Raw genomic sequence first — 16,058 nt, forward strand, 5'->3', positions numbered from 1 at the left:
CTAAGGAGGAACTGCTTCCTTATTTCTGGTGTTGAATTTATTCTTTGGTAGCCAATGAAAACAATCAATGAAGAGTGTGAGTGTACACAAAGTGTCCTTCATGGAGTGACTTTGCCTTGGGAGGTGCAGCAGATGGCATCATGCAGAGATGCAGGAAAAACCATTTTCAGTCCATAAAAAAAAATATGTCTGCTTCCAACAGAGAAAAATAATGAAAATTTTGATGAGAAAATAAAATAAAACTATGCACATTAAGGCTTTGATGCTTGATTCTTAATTTTGACATTTCTGAAAACACAAACTGAAGAGACAAATTATTGCAGGACAAACTTTGGTGAGGGTTAAGTTTTTGTCATCTAAAACATAATTGTGCACACCCCAGATATTGACAATGTGAAATTCATGGCAGTTCCCTTCATAGTAAACTTACTCTGGGACAGGAAAATAAAGCAGATTTACCAAAATAATTGAAATCCATCTTTTTTACTGCATTATATGTTATTGCAATCATACCCCAAATCTTGTAGGCCTTCTGAAAAAATTACTATTTTACTGCTTCAAAAGATTGGTGCAAGAATTTTCAGGAAAAAATGGTGGTTTGATGTCTTTGGTCTTTTAATGCAGCTCCAATCCAGCACCAGAAAATATCCTGTCTTCTCCCAGTACTTCACTTTCAGCAATTGAATCCTCAGGTCCTCTAAATCACTTCTTCCTGATGGAAAAACTTGGCTTATGGTGGTGTCATTCTTCCAAGCTCTTCAGCTTTCCTTGATTACTGAAGTGACCATTTCCTGCCATTTCAAATTAGCCCATCAGAAACATTGCAGACACAAACAAATCCAAATCTGCCCCAGGAAAGTGACAACTTGAAAGCAAGAGACTCAAATTGTCACTTTTAGTTTACCTGGGAACCAAACCCACAGTGACTGCAGGGATCCATTCATGGGATCAGTCATCATATCTTAAACATTTCCAGATTTAACCAGAATAAGGACAGGCATGTAAAAAAAACATCAGAAGGTCTATGAAACACTGAATTTTTTACCCACAACCATCATTTTTTGCTCTTGCCATTATTTTTCCACTGAGCTGATGAGGCCCATGAAACATTTACAACTCAATCTCCCACATTAATTTCCAGTAGCAAATCAATTATTAAAAAAGGAGGAGGAGATCTGGGCTTTTGCCTGACCACTGCTTTGAATGTTTGATTTGCATGAGACACTCTGTACAAGACAAAGCTCAAGAAACATTTTGTAAAAAGGTGGTAGATGTGACACCCTGCCAAAATAGTAACTCTGCTTCCATATTCATCTCCATAATCCATGTTTGTTGTTAGTGAAGGGGTCAATTTTCAGCACAGGGTGCACTCTATTATTCCACAGAAGAAAAGGGGATGAAATGAAGACACCATGCAGACCTAAGTGCCAACATCACTGGTGCCTTTTGAAGCTCAATTATCAAATGATCACTGCTTTGTTCAGCTCAGGAAGTCACATTATTTGGGGAAAAAAAAAAAAAAAAAAAAGAGAAACAAGGAAGAGTAAAATATAATTTAAAAAACTGGATGCATGTTGTGCACAGGATGTGTTTTTACACAGATCTGTGCAAATGTTTTTGCACAGCCACCCAACATTTTGCATTGCCTCGTGAGTGACTGACACAAAAAGCCCTGTCATGTCTTAAGGGAAATAATTTCTGGTGCTTTACATTGAATAAAAACATGCAAATCTTGATGCAGGAAGCTACCAGGCAATGCCCTGGCATTACTTTTTGAGAGTGTTTAGGTCTAAATGAGTGCTCTGGTTGCAGATTCCTTTTTGCCTGGTGAGCCCTGCAGAAGGAACCTGCTGCTCTCAGGCTCCAGCAGCAAGGCTGAGCAAGGAGCTCAGCTGAGGTGCCCTGCCCAGCTGGGGGCTTGGGGAGGTGGTTCAGGGTCTTTTTTTCTTCATTTGTGAGTGAGGGCCTGGGTGAATCTGGAGTTAATTCACTGCCAGGTGGGCAGTGGACTTTGCAAATAAATATACAAGGACACAATGACAGAAAATAGGTGAGAAAAATCTGTTTTAACAAAAAATATTCTCCATTCTCCATCAACCAGTGATGAAGGAGCCTCAGAGTTCTTTGGAGTCTGTTCTGTAAAGAGGGACAGAGTTCAGGGCCTCTCCTCATCTTTGTTTATCCTCCACAAGAACCCAAACCCCACATTTTCCAAACTGTCTATGCTCTTTCTCATACCCTAAAAATCTTTACATCCTCATGGGTGTGATGTAATGAGACAATCCTCCTGGGATTCCTTTGTAGGAACAACCCTCTCATCCTAAAACAAAGCTCCACCACACCCTGGTATCTCCCTTCCTCTGGACAGAGAACAGATTCCCTGAACACCTCTGCACTGCAGACATCCAGATTTCAGTCAGATCAAACCTGCCTGTCCCACAGCAGCTCCTCCTGCCCCAGGGCAGCCCTGATCTGTGCCTTATCTCCTACCTGACACAGTTTAAGGCTTTGAAACAAATGGTGTGGGTTTACTAGACTGGAAAAAACAGAAAGGAATTTTTTTGGTTCCAAAAATCTTCCACCATTTGTCATCTCCACAGTATTTTCTGTCCAAATGCACCCCTCAAAATTTTATACTATGGATCTCCTGTGAGGCAGGTGGGAAAATCAAACTGTATTTGTTTCATGAAACAAAGTGTGCATTACAGAATAAAGAAATTTCAAAGAGGGGGAAAAGATTTTAAATCTGGGATCTCTGGCTGTTTGGGACTTGCCAGAAACACTGAAGCTCAGGCTGAGGTGTCTTAAAGGCATTATTGAATCCAGCTGCATCTGAGAGCACAAACATCCCTAAGCACACAGGGATGGCAGAGCCAGCAGTCAGCATGGAACATGGATCTGAGGCTGAATCTCTTAGGGAGATCTGGATTTCCCAAAGTTTTAAGTTCATCTGTCTGATGATCTAAACAGATTTTATTACAGTGAAATCAATAAAATTAAAATAACTGCAACCCTGAGATGCCTTACTGCATATAACAGCTTTAAAGTGAAAGAGGGCAGGTTTAGATTGGACATTAGTCAGAAATTCTTCCCTGGCACAGGTGTCCAGAGAAGCTGTGGCTGCCCCTGGATCCCTGAAGTGTCCCAGGCCAGGCTGGACAGGGCTTGGGGCACTCTGGGACAGTGGGAGGTGTCCCTGCCATGGCAGGGGGGTGGAACAAGGTGATTTCTAATTTCCCTTCCCACCCAAACCATCCTGTGACAGTTTGATGTGAATGAGAAGCAGAGGGGGAGGCAGATCTTCATCCAAAGGCCATCTCAACCTTTCTGGCACTCCTTTGTAACTTCTGTTCAGGTTGGTTTTCAAATCTAACTCCAGTGCTGATTCCCTGAGATCTCCATTTGCACAGTCAGTTTGCACCTACACCCAGAACAACATTTAATTTTTGCTGGAAAATGATTCTGCACTCATTTCTCAGGGCCCAGAGGAGCTTCCACACCGACCAGGAAGAAGGTGCTACAATAAACACCAGGAAGTAAAAGTCCTTTATTGAACTCTCATGAAATCTTCACTCTCTAGAGAGGAATACCTCTAGAAACACCATTCATCTGCCTTCTTCCCTGAGCCATTTTGTCCAGCCTTTTGCACAGTAACTTGCCCCAATTTTGGTAATGTTTTGCTAAAGCAGAATTAATCACACTACAAACTGTGGCTTCAGTCCCTCAGTATCCATCTCCACAGTACCTCATTCCAGCACATGCATTTTATTTAACCATGGAAAGTGGTACTTATCACAGATAGGCACCATTTGAATTTCAAAACTAACAACTCTTCTGTTTTCTTGTGGTTCTGGAGAAGCAAATCCCAGCTCTGATCTGTCACCTGGGTGTGAATAAACCCTTGTGTAGAGATAAAGGCATCAATGTAAGGATACTGATACAGCTGCCTCTTAGCAGAAGTAAAAATGAGCTGTATCAGCACGAGGCACTGTCACACACCAGCTGCACCTAGGGACTATCAATGGGATTATTTTGGTGACACACAGCCACAGTCCTTACTGCAAATTTATGACACCACAAGAACTTGGTATAGGCCAGGCTTTCCCCAGAAAAGCCCAGATGGTCACCAGCCTATTTAGGCTTGTTAATACCAGGTAACTAGGTGAATATATGTCCCTTGGATGATGTTTTATAGTGGCACTGGAGCTTTTTCAAGGGAGAGCAAGGCAGGACAGAGAAGGCTGTAAAGTGAGAGAATCTGGGCTCAGCATCTCCCATCAGATGCTTCCAAACAATTGCAGGATACAGAGTGGATCCAGCAGGAGACCTCAGGGGGACGTTGATGACTTCAGAGCTTCATCTGTAACCTTGATTTGGTGGTGGGAACCCAGCCTGCCCTCAGGAGCTTTATGCTGAGGGCAGTGACAAGGAATTGACGTCAGTGTTGTTTATATTAAAAGCAAAATATCCCAAGCACAAGGTGACTGAGGTGAAACTCTGCCAGCCTGCAAACCCTGTCATTCTTCCTCATCTCAAACTGCCCTATTTCCTGTATTGGTGGGAATAGGAATGGGCTCATTCAGGCATTTCCTTTTGGTCTTCCCAAAGAAAGTGCAGCTCAGATCAGTCACAAGATGGGTTCTGTGCCGTTCCAGTCGATGACAGCTCCTTGCCACCTAGAAATGAAACCATTGACATCCATCAGTTCATGACAAACCCACACCCCTGAACCACCCAGGGAAGCTCAGAGAGACTGGGATGGACCTGTTTGGGGTAACTCATCCCATCCCAAAGGGAATGGAGCAGAAGAGAGGGAATTGTACCCCGATTTTGGGTGCCAAGGTTGGAGGTCTCTGTCCTGACCCTTCCTCCAGCCTCTCTGGGCAACAGAGCAGCAGCTGATTCACAACAGAGACCTTCATGTTGGACACAACAATTAGGGAATGCCCAAGATGGCTGCAAGAATTAACCCTAAATAACCAAAATACTCACTCTCAGCTGTCAGCAGGCAATTTGCATATTTTGTAATTTCTATTTAGCTCTGATTAGGAACTCTCTGACTCTGAGATCCTGTGCTGGATCACTCCACTGAGCTCCTATCTTTGCTCCTGACCTGGGCTCCTCCAAGCACTCCATGGCTCACTTTAATGGTGATGGTTTGCTTTTCCTGTGCTGAGGTGCTGCTTTTCCCTGCCCTTATTCCTCCTTCAGAATCACCCTGAAGATGGACACTGAGAACAGAATGATTCTGGAACCTTCCACCTTTCTCATTCCTGGCTCTGCACTGGCTGCCACAGCTCAGCTGCCCACCTCAGCAATGTGAGTGCATGCAAAGGAGGCACCAGTCCTGAATCTGCCACAAAATGTGTCTTCAAACCATGGCAAAAGACAGAGATCTGACCCAAAACCTGGTGAAAGCAGGATGTTGCTCTCCAGTCGCCTCCCTGAAGTGAGTCAGCTCACCCCTCATGGCATGGATTCACCCTTGGCCGTGGCTTTTCTCATCTGCAAGGTCATGGTCCACATTTTCTGGGAACTAAACTGCTGCATTCCCAGTGCTGAGTATTTATATCTGCTCTGAAAATCTGTCTCAGAGCAGTAAGGCATTGGTGAGGGGGTGGAGGGAGCAGAGAGCTGCCAGTGCCACATTCTTTCTGTCACTGAGGACAGGATGTGTCAGCGAGGGTATGGCAGCTCAGTCCTTGAGCTGAGCAAGCCAATTAAGTGTAAAAAGAAACCAACAGCTGAATTCTTGCAGTCTTCAGGGCAAGGTCTCAAAGGAAGTGACCATCTGAGGGCTGTTGTGAAATTTTTCCTTCTGTTTTTTCACATTGCAGAGAAAATTAAAATTGAGAATTGCAGAAAGATTGTCTCCATCCCAGGAATACAGAGCAGGAATACACAGCAGAGATGGCCCACATCTTAAATTAAAAGCAGAATTTGTTTCTCTGGGGTTACCCAACCTAAGTCTGGCATTTGCCAGAGCTGAGAGCTGTCCCTATCAGAGAGTTCAGAATGTCACCCTTAAAAAGCCAAATGGAAAAAACAACTGCCACCTTCTGTCCCCATTGGATTTGTCAGGTCATGCCATCAAATCATCCTTATCTTTGAGTACAATCTTCCCAAGGTGCAACTTCTGCCTCACCAGGGTGATTAAAGCTTTGAGAGGGATCCACAGAGGCCAAGGAACACCAAATGAGTCTGCACTGCACCCTGTGGCATTGCTCACCTTGCTGACACCATTTCTGCTGTTGGTAAAGCTGTTAATCACTGTGCACTGAGGAATTGGTCTTTTCTAAAACTGGCTTTCCATAAAGAGCTTGAACAGAACATAATTTTTGAAGCAGGAGTGATGATTACTTTCAGAACTAACCTCATCTCCTGGGTTTATTTTCAAACCATTTTTTAGACCAAAAAGCAGCCTTTGGCTCTTTGCTTCTACGAGACAGGTCCAAAACCTTTCCCCCCTCTTGCATCTGTGTCAGAGTCTCTAGCTGCTCAGAGTGACCCCAAGACACATTAGAGAGTCTCTGTTCCCAGCCCAGAGGTTGAAGAAGGAGTCAGAGCTCTTCAGTTCTCTGTCTCAAGGTTGTTTATTGTTCCTTATCTATAAAATATTTTCTCCTGTCCAGCTGAGGTCTGTTCAGCAGGACAGTCCAGGGCACTCTGCCTGCCCCAAGGTGGTGTTATGTCTTTATACTAAAAACTACATGTGCACTATTTACAATTACTTGTAAATGTCTATGTCAGACAGTGAGCTTCTACTCTAAACCAATCCAAAAGTGCCACCATCACAGCAGAAGATGGAGGCCAAGAAGAAGGAGAAAGGCAGGACACACCCAGATCCCTCCATCTTGCCCCCTGAACCCTCATTCTAAAACCCCAAAAATCTATTTTTCACCCCATGATAAATTCATTGTCATTCTACTTAAACTTTCACAGCTTGCAGATCTTCATCTAAGGTTGGTAACCTGCTCCATGGGTCATAATCAAAACCACAGGCATCTTGGGCTCTGTGCCAGGGTCTCTGAGCCCCCTGGCAGGGGTCCTGGCTGCTCAGGACAGCCAGAGGGATGTCCTGGGTCCTGAAACATCTGCACAAGAAAAGGTGTCAAAGAGTGAGGAATCTCACTCACAGATGCTGAAATAGTATTTTATTTCCAAACAGATACAAAACTTCCTGGACAATGCAGGTGATCACTTCCCCAAACTATCCTGCCCACAGTGCAATTGCAATGTGAGGCATTTTCTAGCTGCTGATTCAATTATAATTTATCAGATTAGCAAAAGGAAAACTACATTTGACCCACCTGCCTCAAGTACAACCTCACCCCAGGGTCATGCAGTTAATGGGAACTGAAGGGGAACAGGTCAGGGCCTGAACAATGCTCAGTCTGGAATAGCACTCAGTGAGCATCTCCTGTGCTGAGCATTTGGTATTGTTGTGGAGCACATCGATGATTCAGGGGGAAATGCCCAGGCTCTGCTCTTCTCTCACCCACCAAATCCCCTTTGGGTGTTTCACTTCACAGCCCACAGGTGAACTCATGGATCCCACAGCCCCACTACCACAGAGGGTTAACAAAATCCTGCTAAATTCAGGTTGTAAGAGCAGAGGAGAGTTTGGGCCCCCTCAGGCAGAGCTAACAGATGTTATTTCCTCCAGTGCTGAGGATCAGCACTGTGATATGAGAGTATTCCTCAGGGAAGAGCAGGATAAGTTGTCTGCACGGCATCTCCAAAACAAGCCAGGGATGCACATTCCAGACATCCCTGGGCAGAATCCACTGCTGCCACAGATGTCTGGGGCTGAGAGCCACAAGAAAAGCCCTTCTACTTGTCCTTTTTTTGGGGCCTGCAGGTTACACTGGTACCTGGTGGTGACTGTCATTCCAGAGGCAGCTGAAGGGTTCCCTGCTCTAAACTCAGAACTGAACTCTTCTGATGTTTTACACAACAGGGACTGAAAACAGGAGCCTCCTCCTCCTGCAGAAGCAAAACAACCCTACTGATGATGATTATGATGATATTTATTATTATTATTATTATTATTAATATTAATATTATTAACTAAATGCAAAACCAGTCTATTACCAGGGAAGTTTTCCCTTTAGGAGAGGGTAAGAGACCAAAGAGCAGGCAGATGTGAGGCACAGAATTCAGTGAGTTACAGGATGGTGGTGCTCAGGTATTGGGGTGAGCAATCGGCTGAATTTAATTAATCAATTTCATTTAATCCATTGTCATGGATCAAACCAAAACTGAGGCATTTGAATGAAAGGAAAACTCTCAATTAACAATAACACCAATTAATGACAGTTTATAGTCTCAGCTCTGACTGTCCAGACTGTGGAATTCTCCACTCTGCCTGAGAAATTATCCTGCATGTTTTGAAGAGAGAAGTCTTCATCATGCATTCTTCATCAAAATAAGTAACAGCTCTTTGCTTTATTAAGAATTAGTTTAGGGGAGTTTTCCACAGCTGTATCATAAAAAACATTCCTTTTTTTTTTTTTTATCCCATAAATTGCTAAAAATTTGGTTATTTGGGTGGGTTCTTACTTGTCTTTATATGCTGCTCTGTAGTTGGAAGAAAAAGTTCTTAAAACAAAAGGAAAAAATTAACATGAAAAATTTTTGCAGCAAGGCCACGCTTAAATAAATACCCTCAAAGCAAAGGGAGAACACTGAAAACAAGGAGCCAGCCTGCCCAGGGTAAATCAGACTGAGAATGCTACAAACAAAATAAATTGACACTGGAATTTGCTGGTCATTTACCTCTCCAGCAGATGAAAGCAGGGAACTTAAAATACACAAACAGCAGCACCACCAACACTGTATAACTCTGACACAATGCCAGGAATGGAAGATATTTAAGACTTTAAGTAGTTGCATGCAGTATTCTCCCTTTCAGTGGGGCTTTCTGAGGTTATATATTATTTATTTTAGTTTGCAGTCATGCTGATGTGTCACTGGAAATGAGGAATGAATAAAATCTGTATGTGCAGAAAGGCTGATGTCACTGCTGTCACCTTACAGGATGCCTCTTCTACCTCTCAGTGATTTTCTGATCAACACACTGGCAGCCACTGTTCTTATTTATTTATTTTCTGCTGGTTTCTTGTTTTTTTTTTTTTTTTTTTTTTTTTTTTTTTTTTTTTTTTTTTTTTTTTTCAGAGCAAATTGTAGCAAGGACAGGAGGGAAACTGCAAGAGAAACCTGAGGCTGCCTGGCTGGCTGATTTAACAAATGTTATGCTCTCTGACAATGAGGCTTTCACTTCTTGCTCCAGAGATGTTCAGATAGGAACTTCCAAAGCCGTGCTGGAAGTGATATAAAGCTGAATTTTCTGCCCAGTTAAATTTCTCCATTTTGTTTCTTTCATGTCTCACTGAACTGAAAATGTTCCCATTAACTTCAGTATGATTTGGATGAATTGCTTATATAGACCTCAAAATGGCCATGAAAATCCCAACACAAGAGGAATGATCCTTGTCTGTAAGGAGAGAGCATGAGCTAAGGGCTGTCAGGAATGACTGCACAAAACCTGACAAACCCTGTGCTCTCCACAGAAAACTGAGACTGCTCACTGGGCCTTCATGCCTGGAAAATAACACCCAGGTCCCCCCTTTTGTTCTTTAGAAAAGACTGATGAAAATGGAATAAATTGTCTCCTTTTCTCATTATACCTCTGCAATCAAGCACTTTTGGGAATTAGATTTAGATTTAGACTTAGATTTAGATTTAGACTTAGATTTAGATTTTGACTTAGATTTAGACTTAGATTTAGATTTAGATTTAGACTTAGATTTAGATTTAGACTTAGATTTAGATTTTGACTTCGATTTAGACTTTTAGATTTAGATTTAGATTTAGATTTAGTTGCAACCAAGCTGTGCTCTCAGACTGAATTTGGCTCAGTCAGTTCTTGGTGTTATAAGTGAAGGTTCCTCCAAGAATGAATACCTTGGACAGTTCACTGTTAATTACAGTAGCACACAACTAAATGTGTCAAATGTACTATCACAGCCTGGCCCATTCAGATCTTTTCTGATTTTAAGCATTAATTTTTCAGCTTTACTTGCTGAAACATTTTTTTTTTGACACTCCAGCCTCCCATATATTACTTGTGTCAACAACTGAACATATCTGTATGAAAAACTGTAATTTCACTTACTTTGTCCTAATACAGTGCTCAAGTGGAGGAGTAAGATCGTTTTCTTTATTTTCAGGGCACACCTGAGTTGTATCTGCAGAGACAAAACAGACATTGTTAGTGCCTGGGGAACCTTTTCTTCCTACACAACCCCACAGAAAAAACCTCTCAGATGGTTTGAGTCCAACCTCTGCCACATCCACCACTGACCACCGTGCCTGAGCCAGGTGAGATTGCTCATACAGAGATGGTTTCAAGGAAAACCACAGATCAGAAAAGGAAATCATGTGCTGCAGGGCTGTCATGAGGCTTTTATTTTGCAATTGATGTTGTAATTACTGAATAATTTTGCTACTCAAACTCTAAGGACAGTGGTGGTGCTACACTTGAATAGGAAACCCCAAGTCCAGTTTGAACTGGGTTAGGACTATTCCACCCTGGAAAAGAAGATTGTCCCTTTACTGCTCAGCAAGCAGTGCACTGACAGGAGAAGAAGATGCTGTGTGGAACCCTGTTGGGGAAGATGAAACAGGAAAGCCTTATAAATATGATTGCCTGGCAAAAGATTTTGAGAATATGGAAACTATAAGTGAGATTGAAATGAAAGCAAGCTCTGAGATCCTTTAGTTACTGAACAACTGGAAAACAATGGTGTGGCTGGCTGAAGGTAATCCCCTTTTGATGGAGCAACACCCTCTGCTTGCAGACAGCTCCAGGGGTCAGAGCAGACCCTAGTGGCTTGGCAGAAAGGCCCAAAGAGGAGCTTTTAGGGTTTAACATGTAGCACAATATGGTAATGTAATGATTCTTATGGGCTGTATGTAAATGCTGTAGGATTTGTATCTTGTACTAGATTGGCTAGTGAGAATTAGAATGTTCAGCACAGAAGGAGATTTATTGTATTGTAATGGGAACCTCGGTCTCTCATCCCCTTATCCTCTTTTACTCTCTCTCTTATCCTCTCTTTTACTTTCTCATCCTCTTTACCACGCTCTTGCCTTCTCTCTCTTTCCCACTCTTTACTTCTCTGTGGCTGGCAGCTCCCAGCAGGGCCCTGCCCCCAGGCCCCTGGCCATAAACCCCAAGTTCCAAGCCCTGGCTTCAGAGACCTCTCCTCTCCATCCATCCCAACCATCCTACCCCCATTGCTCCTAGAGAACACCAGGAAGCCTCCCCAGGCTGGGAGCATTCCTTGGGGATGGAGAGGCCATCACAGTGCTCCAGGGAAAACAGAGAGGGCACTGTCTGAGCCACGGCATCTGTCAACAGTGAAAGTAGAGCTGAACTTCCCAGGGACAAAACATCCTGCCACCAGCTTGGATGTCAGTCTGCTCAGCTGTTTCCTGTTTTGGAGTCAGACATTTCAACTGCAGCAGACCAAGAGTTGTTTTTTTTTTTTTCTTTCTCCTTTTCTGTCTGTCACCCAGCCAATGGAGCACGATGCCAAGGCAGGGTGCAGGATCTGGGTCTGCTTCAGTGAGACTGATGGAGACAGGATGGGAGGGGATTGTCCTGACCATTCACAGCTGCCAGTCTCAGATCTATCTGGCTCTCTCATGTCACAGAGAGGACCTGGCTCTCCTCTGTGTGTTGATCTGATGGGTACAAACACATGCAGAAAACTCTGGATGACTGCAAGGGTTGCAGCGGAGGGAAACGGACAGTATTTAAAAGCACATGAAGTACTGGTGGTTTTCCTCTAGATCCTCAGGAACTTAGAGGCACACAGGAATCTTTTAAGATTAAAAGAGCCTTTTTTAATCATCATTTTGAAGAGTTTGTAACATAGCATTTTAGAATAATAAAAGTCGAAACCTCTAAGATCATCAAGTCTAACCATAAATCCAGCCCTACCACGTGTTCACTATTAAACCATGTCCTCAAGTGCCACAACTACAGGTTTTTGAGCACTTCCAGGAATGGTGACTCCACCACTTCCCTGGGCAACCTCTTCCAGTGCTTGACAGCCCCTTCTGTGAAGAAATTTTTCTCTAAACCTCTCCAGGTGCAACCTAAGCCACTGTCCTGACCATAGCCCTGGTAGCAGGACAGGCACATGGTGTGGCTGCCTTTCCCACTTATGGCCAACTCTGATGAATTTTGTCATTTTTAGACTTGAATTCTTCCAATCAAAAGGTTTGAATGGAGTGTTTCCATTCAAAGAAACAGGAAAAAAAGCATAAAGATGTATCTAAGAGTAAAAGAAAAGGAATATGTACATTCCACCCTTAATTAGTGAGAAACTGAGTGCCAGCACTGTTACAGCTCTTCTTTGCCTATCCAAAATTTCTACCCCAATGAAAAGATTCATTATTATTATTTTCCTCTCTTTATGATGGTATATTGGTCTCATTAACCTGCTTTTATGAAGGAATTTTATGTTTCTTGTCTACATTTTGGCAAATAGTTAAATATGAGAAGCAGAGCAAATTCTCAAGGTAAAGTAGCAATTGCTGCTACTCACAAAACATAATTCTCCCCTTCTGACTTTTTTGCCTTTTTTGCCCACTGCAATTTCTTTACTATTCCCTGAAATGTGACCTTGATGGTAATTTTACCTAATTATAATCAAGATTCCCATTTTAAGGAATTCAACTTTTTGCTGAAGTAAAGCAAACAACTTTGCTAGCCAGCAGCAGGGAGATGTGGCTGGGGCAGCACCCAGCTCCTCATGCTGCATCTCCAGGTGATGCTGCCTAAACATCACCTCTTGCTGGGATTTCCACAAGGGAAATACCAGCAATATTTAACATTCTGCTGTTTCCATCTGCTCCTGTGTGCTGGGTTTAGAAGTTTGGCCAGTGTTACCTTTTTGGATGTCAAGTAATTACAGTTTTCTCCAGACCTAGCAAGGGATTACTGCACAGCCAGAACCAGGGCAGCGTTTTTGTGGAATGATGAAAGTATTTGCATTTTTACTGCCTTTTGCAGAATTTCACAGATAACAAAGGATTTACTGGGACACAGCCCTGGAAGGAGCTATGGCCACAACAAAGAGATATCTACAACTCCATGCACATTTTTGTTTTGAGGAGAAACACAAAGGAATGCCATGACAGGTTGGACAGCAAAGGGAAAAATTTACACGTGCTCTGGGGAATTTCTCACCCAGGGATCTTAGTGGGATTGGCAGCTCATGATTTTGGAAACATTCCTGGTGCTGGAAAGACACATTAGGATACCTGTTTTGGACCAGATGTTATGTGGTACAACACAATAGAAAAAATGTGTCTCTAGTCCTCTGCTGAGCTGTATCATCCATGTCACTTTTGTCTGGGATCTGGGAACCAGCTGGCAACCACAGTCCTGTGAAAACTGATCATTTTTGGAGCTAATTTATCATGTGACACCTGCAATAGAATGTCAGGGATTTTCTTTAAAGGAAGAGGATAAATAACAGGCAGAAAGATGATTGAGCTCACTACCAAATCTTGTGAGGGACTCAAACCCCCAGCATCCCAGCACAGAAACAACTTTGCCACATGGACTCAAGCAGAACATACATCACCCAGCCCGTGCAAAAACCCTGATGTTGGTGCAAATAAGGAACAGACACAACTTATTTCTAAAGAGCAGACTGCAGTAGAGTGCCTCCTTGAGATTGAGAAGGAATTTGGTTATCAAAGAATCACAGGCAAGATTGTAGAAATGTACCAAAGGAAAGAAAACAAAAGGTGAGTAGGCTATTATTAGCAAAGAAGGATTTAGTGGTGGAGAATGTATTGAAGTAGGTGCTTTCTAAGGATCAGAAGACTCATCCAAATGCCTTCCAGTTGAAAAAGTATTTACTGTAAAAGCAGCTGTGTAATTTGGCATGGCTTCCTGAAAGAAGGAGTGTAACAAGGTGGAAGATTTTTTGCAGGCTTGTGCTTCCAGGCAGGTAAGAGACTAAACTTTATTAGCAGATTACTGGCATCTTCTTGCCTTGGAGGAAAGGATTTCATGTTTCCTCACCCTCTCTGCTCATTTTCCTACAGGCATTTAGGGTGAGGCACTGGAGACCTGCACTTTCTGCTACTGTGAGATGATGTGAAGGAGAATGGGAGTAGAGAAATATATTCTGTAGTCCTGGGAGTATGAATAAGCCAGAGATCACAACCAGTTCCTTGGGAATCAGTGCCACTGGAATTTTTTCCAGTATGTATAAAGTGACACATGCTCAGTGTTAACCCTTCCAAGAGCTGATCCTCAAAACTTCCTTGCGAAATATAATTAATCCCCAAAACTAATGATGGAAATTAGGCAGCAGCACGCAAATTAACGTTCACTGCCTGCAACCATCACTGTTTGTATTCTTGGATCCTCCTTTCTGCCCCCCCAGAGGTGAAATGCAGGGCAGGGAGCTGCTCATACCCACTGTCAAGCGAATCTCTCCATCCTGGTTGGCCAAGCCATCGTAGTAGTAGAGGTCAAACCTCCGTCCCGTTTTCCAGTCGCTGAGCAGATCCTTTTCCAAACAGAAAAGCACACTGAAGTGGCTTTCACTGCAGACCAGCCAAATTGGGAACTTGGGGGTCTTCAAGTAACAACCAACCTAGAAGAAAAATACAAAACAGCAGAACGTCATTGGGGTTGGGGGGAGAAACAATTCAATGTGGAAAACATAAAATTTGGAAGATTGTTTATTTATTCTAGGCTGCAAACCCTAATGAAGGCTAATTAGAGACTGTTGATGAAGCAGACCAGTACAGCTATGGTAAATCGTGGAGCATATAAAGGAAATATTAGGCCCTGAGTTGTGGCAGGTAATGAAATGCAGTTGTAGTGCTCTGACTGCTCCAAGATCAGATCCCAGAAGAGCTGAACCAACAGGAAACATGTCCCCAGCAACAGCTGTAAAACCACAGGAATACAACATGGGATCAATGGGAGGCTGTGCTGTCATTCAACAGTGACTGGAAACCAGGTGAGAGACTCACAGGATCTCAAGTGCTCTGAGGCATCCCTGCCTGGGCAACTCAACTGAGCCCAAAATCTTGTGTTGAGTAAAGAAAGCAATGTATTCCCTTCACTTTATCACCCCTAGTTCACAGTCCCAACATGGATTTTCAGCTACAGAAGAAAGCAATAACAGAAGCATTTGTTTTGCTTTGTTATTCTTAAAAATGAAATATGCTCATGGGAAAATAAAACTTGAACCAAAGCCTTTTCTAAGCCTTTGTCCTTCTTTTGGAAGTGTATTTATAAATAACCTGAATATTCTCTAAGAAAATTTATAAAAACTTCCATATGAATTCATAGATGTTTAAAACTAGCATACTCAAGAGATTTATTCTGTAAGGGATGGAGGAAGGGGATACCAGCAGCACTGCAGCTGGCTTTTCTACCTTTGAGAAATTGCTCAGGGAAACTGAAATCTGAAATTAAACTTTTTGCTTTCAGTGAAATCGTTTTGCTTTCAGTCATTTTGCTTTTCACTGAAAAAGCCCTAGTGGAAATTGAGGAAATTTAACAGAAAAATTCTCATACATGATTCCTAGATTTGGATATGTGGATGCAGCTCCTACAGTGCAGCCCTCAGTTCTTCACCCTGGGCACAGGGGCAAATGGCAAAAGCCAAAAGGCAGAAGCCAACATTAATTCTGTTATAATCAAAACTATAACCTGCACCCCAAGTGATAAGCAGTCTGATGATAAGATTCTGATTTAGAATTTATATCTGAAGTGTTACAAGTGCAAATTCAGCTGCCTTCCACAACAAGAATTTTTTCTGGTATGTTAGATAACAAGTCTCCAGCTAATTAAGTAACTGTTCCCTGACTCATTACTTTGCTAATATCTATTTAAAACAGCCTTTTATACAACAAGTTTTGCTTTTTATGTAAATTCTTGGCTTAGAAGCAAAGAATTTTTTACAAGCTTCCAATAACACTCGTAACAGGAGTTATCAAAAAAGAAAATA

At 42.6% G+C, this 16,058-nt stretch overlaps 1 protein-coding gene across 1 annotated transcript in view; it reads right to left on the reverse strand.

Moving 5' to 3' along the window:
- Positions 1-3,530: 3,530 nt before the first annotated feature.
- The window catches only part of MINDY4 (MINDY lysine 48 deubiquitinase 4), a 76,333-nt gene continuing 63,805 nt past the window's right edge, over positions 3,531-16,058 (reverse strand). Inside the window, exons 16-18 of the mRNA XM_059838707.1 lie at positions 14,510-14,690; positions 10,178-10,250; positions 3,531-4,676 (exon numbers count right to left, since the gene is read on the reverse strand). Of these exons, the coding sequence (XP_059694690.1) occupies positions 4,628-4,676; positions 10,178-10,250; positions 14,510-14,690 (303 nt within the window). The 3' untranslated portion in view covers positions 3,531-4,627. The remainder of the gene's footprint in view (positions 4,677-10,177; positions 10,251-14,509; positions 14,691-16,058) is intronic.

The sequence above is a fragment of the Haemorhous mexicanus genome, chromosome 1 (assembly GCF_027477595.1).
Source record: "Haemorhous mexicanus isolate bHaeMex1 chromosome 1, bHaeMex1.pri, whole genome shotgun sequence".
NCBI lineage: Eukaryota > Metazoa > Chordata > Aves > Passeriformes > Fringillidae > Haemorhous > Haemorhous mexicanus.